Raw genomic sequence first — 8,158 nt, 5'->3', positions numbered from 1 at the left:
ACGTTTCGACAAGGTTTTGTCATCATCAGGTACAAATAGTTAACAACAAAAAATCAAGGAATCCATCTTAATTGAATAAAACAACCCTACTCTAAACCAATGCCCTGGGGTGCCAAGGTATCTCTTCAAAGTCGTGCAACTTGTGACCTCTCTGTTCCATACTGTATAGATATATCTGTGTCAGTGTAAACTACTTATACCTGATGATGACAAAACCTTGTCGAAACGTTGTATATTTGCTGTTATATTAAACTTATATTAAAGTTTGTCTTCATTACCCATTCAAGCTGTCTCCGAGCATGATTAGTTAAATGTAATTGATTAATGAGCTCACAGATTACTCCATCAGTAAATTCCACTAACTCTCCAGTTCTAATACAGTATACATACTTTTAAAAATGTGCACAAGTAAAAAAAACATATTGAGAAAGAAAAAGTAGTTGGAAATTCAATTACAAGCATGGAAAAACACAGATGATACACATACAGGAACCACAAACATATGCAATGGTAACCAGATGTTGAATTTATTAATGGTACTTAACATTTAGGAAATACCAAAGAAAAGCAAATAATTTTTACAATTCACTAGATATTTTGTATGTCAGTCCATTGCTTTACACAGAGCATTACACCTTGTTCTCATGCTGCTATAAAGTTTATCATTGTACAGTTGTAGAATATTGTTTCAGTGTCCTTTCTTTTGAACTTCTCAGTTTTATACAATCTCATTCAGCTTCAAGAATGTTCATAACAGGTTTTCTGCAGGCAAAGCCATGGTTGTGAGTATTCCATCAGCCTCTTTACCATCAAGATATTTCAACACAATTGCTACATGCTTGGGATCACTGTCTTACTGGAGATGAATCCCCATCCATGTTTCTGAATGAATATCATGATGAACTATAATCATACTGAACTTGGTCATCGGGGTTCTATCTGTTTTGTATACACCACCAATAATACTGGATGCAATTCACTTCCAAACTTATACTTATCTCCCACCATCCTTCACTGTAGACATTATAAAATGACTGAGATAATGTTCTCCTCTTCACTGTCAAATAAGTCATCAATAATTGATGCAGAACAATTTAAATTTGGATTCATCTGTAAGCAACATTCATTTCCAGCTTTACTCATTTCACTGTTTGCAGTTTGATGCCCATTTCAACCTTTTGGTTTGGTTAACCCTTTTTAGCAGCAGTTATTGTGCAGCAACATTACATACACACTGAAAACACTTTATGCTAATATGTATCTTACTAACCTTGGGGTAATATTCACACCTACTGGAAGGTTGTTGGCAAGATCTGTATTTGACATTGTTTATCTTGTAAATAATATCCCGAGATACTTGATACTACTTGTGCTTAAGTTTGGTTTTTATCTCAACCACTTCAATTAAGTTTCATTTACCCTCTTCAGTCTTGCATGCAGCTCCTACTGAAAAATGAAATCTTGTCAATTTTTGAGGTGAAGTATCCTCAACCAGCCAAAACATTGATTTCAACATGCTTATCATACAGTATTTCAGGTGGCAGTATACGAGGTGGCATTTTGGAAGTACTTGCCTTTTTATACACTCTTTCCAATACTGTAAACGTGCATAGAAAATTATAAAAATGTTCAAAATCTTGACATGGGCCAATTCATGTGTTTTGAATACTATTATAAGTTATAATTCAGTGAACTTTGAAAAAAAAATTACTAACTCTGGAAAATGCATAATTAACTTGATAATTTTGTATTAATTATTGTTTAAACTTACTTAATGACATTTGTTAATGGTGCAAAAAAATTAAAAACATTTAACAAGACATAAAAAATTATGGCAGTTACCTGGGTGCTGCATTTGTATTTAGTAACGATGTTGAGTAAAGAAAAAAATGAAGGTTTGAAAATGAAGTAAAAGCAAGTGTATGCTTATCAGTATGTGTGTGGAGTTTCTTGCATATGTTGTCGTCAAAGATGGAAAGCCAACAGTTCCTGTGATAATCACAAAGATTATAATGAATGTGTATTGGCCTCAATCAGTTATTTAAAAAATAGTCCACAGTTTTCTAAGCTATTACTGATGAATTGTGAAGACACTCTTCAAGACAGCTGCATCATTATCTCTTTTTGATTGAAGCTTGCATCTTACTATAGATGGGCTGAAGACTAAACAAGAATTTCAATAGCTAAAATGTGCTTTGGACAAGATTTTAGTGTTTACTGATACGAGACAAAACTATTCATTCATTCAGGATACAAGTGCAAGTAATAGTGGAACTGAAAAGTGTCATAGAAGTATGAAAATACAAGTGTGTAATCTTACACAACTGTTATAGTTTGATGGCTCCTGAATTCCAATACTTGATTAAAGAAAAGGTCTACTTACAGTTGCAGTATTTTTCAAACACTAATACCTCTACTTGTATGATAATAAGTTCAATATTTGAGTGAACAATACATCTAAGAAATAGCCAAGGAACATCACAAACCTAAATGGTAAGACTGCAAGTTTAATTGCTATACTGCAGGAGAACAATTTTTTTTTATAATAATTTCCACTGCAGCAACATGGTAATGCAGTTAAATTATGTGAAAAGATAATTACAACTTGTATATTCATTAAAAACTCAGATTCTGGTCACTGAGGAGTTGTTAAAGGCAATGATTTCAGCAACGGATGAGTAACATAAATGACAAATCAAGTGTGTCAGTAACAGCAACTGAAAGACAAACCAAGCTTGTGTACTATTTGTCATGCAGGAAAGTCTAACCGATACCTTTGCTTGTCAGGGAATACAGAACAAATGTACAAAACATCTGCTGCTTGTATTAGCAGTTATGAGTAAAGGATGATGTGCTGTATTGCTGCTATGAACTACATAGCATGGCTCCCAACAAGACAAGCTAAACATTCTGGGGTCCCCACGGCATGAAATACTTTCTGATCATTAATGATACCTTCACCAAATGAGCCAAAGCTTTTATGCTGGTTGACATTCAGTACCAACTGTCACTGCTGTGTTGGCTAAATAATGTATAACATAATTCAGACTACCTGTTAAAATCCAAGGGGATTAAAACTGCAAACTTCTTCAACAGTGGGCTAAGTGTAATGAAGAGTTCAAGTTCACCATCTTATCCTCAGACCATGAAATTAGAACATTAACTTTATAGCAAAAACAAAATGCCACCATACATGCATTAATTAAGATAATACCACTGCAACTGCTGTCATCTGTCATGAAGACTTAATAAACAAGAAGGGTACAAGACAAGCATTCTCATAATGGTAAAAAATGAAAAGTTCGTATTAGGTTTTATATTGATTATAGACATCTGATAAAATCCTAGACAATTTTCCATGTTAAACCTGAGACAAAACCTTATTCAAAACTAAACATTACTCATAAAAAAATTATATTGTTTAATGCTAGAAAAATACAATAAGACCCTTAACTTTGTTTTCAAACACTGATATTCTTCATTTTTCAAATAATGTAAAACTACAGTCTTTGCTCTGTTATAAACTTCACTCTTCCCTAAGATACTAAAATACATAGAATGAAACTACAATTGGTTTGACAGTGTGCACGTTATGTGTGCTAGTTCTGGTTTTGTATCACAATTTGATTATAACAAGTTTTATTAATTACACTAATACAGTGTAAAAGCTACAAAACAGGAAATTATCAATATTTTAATATTTCATGCAAACTGATACAGACACGTCAGAAGTGGAAACTAGATCTGTAATGTTACCTACCTACTTTTTTCATGGCAATTCCTCAAACAACTTGCATGTACCTGGCAAAATCATTTAAACAGACTGACATGAGAATTCAAAATAAATGTCAAGAGAGACAGTTGATAATTTGCATATTAAAATATAAATGTTAAAGGTTTTTTCTTAGGATGGCATTTTTTGGCATCATGCTTGAAGTTTACCATAAAATGCCACAGCTTTTCCAATGGTTTTGTTGTATGTCATTTTAATTTTGAAGACTGCATCCTCATTGTTGTGGTTCTGCTATATGCACTATACACACTGTCAAGCATATGAATCATGACTGATACAACTGTAAAAGACAATTAACATATATCTTAATGTTATACAGGGCAGAAAAGCAATGATCCACTGATAGTTTACCAAACTTAATCTTTCAATGAATATGATGGATGGTAACCTACAGAGGTAGGAGTGTACAAGATGACAGAAATGTGTGTAGAAGTTAAGATGTGTGCTAGTTAATGCACAAGTTTTCACATCAACAGATATTTAAAGTAACTAATTTGTCAACACTACAAGACAGTAAAAGAATGAAAGTTCTAATTTTGCAAGAAGAGTAGAAGCACTTCTATACTAACTGGACTAATCCTTGTTTCATACTTAAATAGTTCAATCCATCAAATTACAAACTCAATAGACATGTGGCACACAAAAGTATATTTAACAAATCCACAAGCTATATGACCTCTTGTGCACTGGCTGGACAGGAAGTGGATATCAGAACAAGTGGTGTGTCAGAAGACAGTGAAATCACTCTGTATTATCTCAATACAAATTATGACAAGGGCAGTGCAGCAAATACTCCTCTAATCATTCATGATGTAACAAAGAAAGATAAACTGATTATAAAAGAGTTTGAGAGGTCAGCAGTGGGTTTGACCTCCAAATTACTATGCCTGTCCAAACAGTTGGCAATGAGACCAGTTTACAGCTGTGCATGCCTGAGAAAACCTAAAAGCCATTAGGCTACACCATTCTTTACTGTTCAAATCTAAAGTATTAATTAGTATGGTAATTCTGTGAAACAGAACAACTGAAATCCATTAAATCACCACAAAAATGACAGTTATTATTCTTGAAGATTGTGAGAAATTTAAATAAAACTATAGACTGATTAGATTTTATAATCCTTGCATTATTATGGGTTTCCTGACCATCAGTTAAACAACAAGTCTACATGTAGTCAGCTAGTTAATGTTTTTTACTACTATCCAATTGTACCTGTCCTACAATAGTTTTGAGTATATTAGTAAACATTGTAGCAGACAGCACAAACAGTGATATAAGTTAATTACAGCGGGAAAGCAAGTGCTGTTGAATTTCATCTGTGATTACAATATTTTATGCAATTGTAAATATGTTGAATTTCTCAGCTCATAGCTGATGTGTGGTAACTGAGGGCATGTTACAGTGCTTGTTGTCAGTCATGATGGTGGAAGTGTTTACTGTAGTTACCTTATGTTAGTCATGGGACAGATTTTGTTATATACTGTACACAAACACACATACTTTTTAAATAGCATGCTGTCAGATTTGACCTTTGACCACCTTCAAAACCCTGGATAAAATGTTGTCTGTTCCTGGTGCCTTATTTTTAATCTCTGTCTTTCTACTTACCAAAAAAAGTTTAACATTTAAACAATTCAGGTCAATTTTAGTATTTCCCATACAATGCTCAGAATCATGGATACTGCTAATGTCTTCTCTTGTAAGAAAATGAAACACCCAAAAACTCTTAGACATCAATGAAAACCTTGCCAAGGGCCCAATCCCCTTTTTTAATATTTAGCTTACTTTTAATATACACAAAACTTTCCTTGCTGTTAGTTTCAGCATTATCAGCAGGACTGAATTTAGCTATTGGTGAGTTAGGCAACCACCTAGGGCCCTGACTCAGTGATGGAAAAAGTAAAAAATGTTCTAAGAAAAATCAATTTTATAGTCTTCATTCAATTGATTATAAACATTGAAATGTATAGATTATTTAACTTTTCTATTTAACTCTGCATCTATTATGTACTTTGCACTACAATATCTTAATGTTGAGTCCTCAAATGATTAATTATTCATGATCATATTCTCAATAAAGAATGATGTTTTGTGAGCATGCATGCATATAACAGTATTTCATGGGGCTCTGTAGCTAGTTTTGTGTCAGCCAATACAGATTCACCTTGACTATTGTCAAGGCAAAGACTTGTATTTTGTGCAATCTATGTTCTGGCTCGAACATACTGGCCAAAATGAGAGAATCAGTGGGTTTTGCAAAACATAGGATTCAAATAAGTTCTAAAAAAAGAAAATTCTACAATATTTCTAATATTCATCCCTAGATATAAGGAACAGCTGTGTGTTCTTTAAAAGTTGTTCATACAATGAAATTCTGTATTGCAAAATCCATTTTCCCATAGATTCCCATTACATAATTGGAGATGTATTCCTACAGGAAAAATTTTGCTCTCAAGACAAATAAAAACACAATTATGAATGTGGAAAAACTGTTTTAAACAAATATTTAATATCAATAGTTTAATCAAATAGGAATGATGCTGGATGTGTCAAGAAGTTACTTTTCTATTCAACCACACTATTAGAAAAATAAAATTTTATTGGCTGAAGATAACTCCTACCTCGCCAAAATTTACATTTGTATCCAGCCATTCTCACCATTAAGTACAAAAAAACGATGATGCATCAACATTATCAGTTCCATAATATTAACAATCTTAAATACCCCAATCAGATCCCCTCTAACTCTTCTTTTTTCAAGTGAAAACAATTTCAGAAATCTTAACCTGTCATCATACAACAACCATTCAATCCCAAGTATCATCCTAATAGCCCTTCTATGAATCCTTTCCAAGAATTCAATGTCCTTCCTTAGGTTAGAACTTGTAAGCCCAAGACAGAACACAATACTACAAATTAGGCCTATTAGGCCTAACCATGACATCTACAAGATGATGATAATCTCTTTAGCCTTTAGTTTAGGGTTACATTCATTATTTCTGTAGATACAATCTAAAACCCTATTTGTTCTACCAGTACCATAACAGTAACAATATTACAATGCTTGGAAGGCTTAAGACTGATACTTACTAATACTAGTAGAACTAACAATACTTTGCTTTAGGCCTATGATTAATACTAATACTCTAATATATATATATATACTAATACAGCCGTATCACGTACTACAAGTTACAACTTACTTAGTAAATTAGTACAACCTAAGTAGTACTACTACTAGTGAAGTACTAACTTGTGAAGTAGACAAAACAGTATTAATGATACTAATACTGCAAACACGAAACCTAAAAGTATTGTACTAGCGTTATGAACTATCTAATATTATTTACATTGTAATTAAAGTTTAAAGTGGGTTCCTAGCAATGAAAGTATACATTGTTAATAACATTAACAATGTTAATTGTTATGAATGATAACGCCGGGCCACAAGCAGGTTGAAACAACAGTCAAAAAATGTACTGTTACAAAATACAACCTCACCACTATAATTAAAATAATTTTACAGACAACAATTAAAATACGTTATTTTGGTAACACCAAGCTTACCTTTAACTTAAAAATTCAAGTTACGACTAATAAAAAAAATCTTAACTGCACTACATTTAAAATGGCCGTAGGACACGACGATAACATTTAACAGCAATTGCGGTTGCCATCTATAGTATAGTTTAAAAAGTAACGGAAAATTAAAAATACCAGAAAATTGCAAGATAAGTTCAGGTTACAGTGATTCAATTAGTAAATCAAACTAGAAATTTACAGATAACAAAATAAAAAAACTTCAGAAAAGAAGTATTTGTGCAATACCAAAACAGAGAGAATGTGGTCATATAGTAACAAAAACTATAAATTTCATTTTACTAAGATTTAAAAATTCTATAAACTGTATTTAGTATGCTCTAAAGCAAAAAGATGTATTATAGCAGGATAGGTCGTGGACAAATGGTTGACGAGCCCGAAATGTAAATCCATAGGTTTATGGTTCGCATCTCAATGCCGCATAAGTACGCTTTACAGTTTGGTACTCCGGGTGACTATAAGAGTGACGATCATATCACACAATTCGATCAGATAAGAATGTGTTATATTAAAGTAAAACTGGATTAACTTTAGCGCTTAATGACAGAAGATTCGGACAAGATACAGGTTACAAAGCAATACTGAATCTCAGAGTCATTGAATCGTAAAAGTTGTTGCGTCAGCGAGTCACATGACTACCGTGACGCCACGTTCTAGAACTATCGTGTACTTTGGCGAATGCTCTAGTATTTACTAGATAGGGTAGGCTGGTATATATAAGAGGGGTACAACGTGACACGGTAATGTAATGTGTGTGTAGATAGT

General features: G+C 32.9%; 1 protein-coding gene across 5 annotated transcripts in view; it reads right to left on the bottom strand.

Annotated features, from left to right (window-relative positions):
* The window catches only part of LOC106460007 (CLK4-associating serine/arginine rich protein-like), a 99,564-nt gene extending 92,115 nt beyond the window's left edge, over positions 1-7,449 (bottom strand). For 4 of the 5 annotated variants that reach the window (XR_002610658.1, XM_022386594.1, XM_022386595.1 and 1 more), the window contains exon 1: positions 3,761-3,801. Coding sequence is in view for 3 of the 5 variants with exons in the window: in XM_022386594.1 (XP_022242302.1) it covers positions 3,761-3,773 (13 nt within the window). In the remaining 2 variants the exon portion in view is untranslated. Of the gene's footprint in view, positions 1-3,760; positions 3,802-7,360 lie in introns of those variants that run through there. The other variant, XM_022386596.1, reaches the window with a different exon arrangement.
* Between the last annotated feature and the right edge of the window lie 709 nt (positions 7,450-8,158).

Source organism: Limulus polyphemus, unplaced genomic scaffold (genome assembly GCF_000517525.1).
Source record: "Limulus polyphemus unplaced genomic scaffold, Limulus_polyphemus-2.1.2 Scaffold692, whole genome shotgun sequence".
NCBI lineage: Eukaryota > Metazoa > Arthropoda > Merostomata > Xiphosura > Limulidae > Limulus > Limulus polyphemus.
The sequence above is the reverse complement of the archived record's forward strand: the minus strand, read 5'-3'. Positions and strand labels throughout refer to the sequence as shown.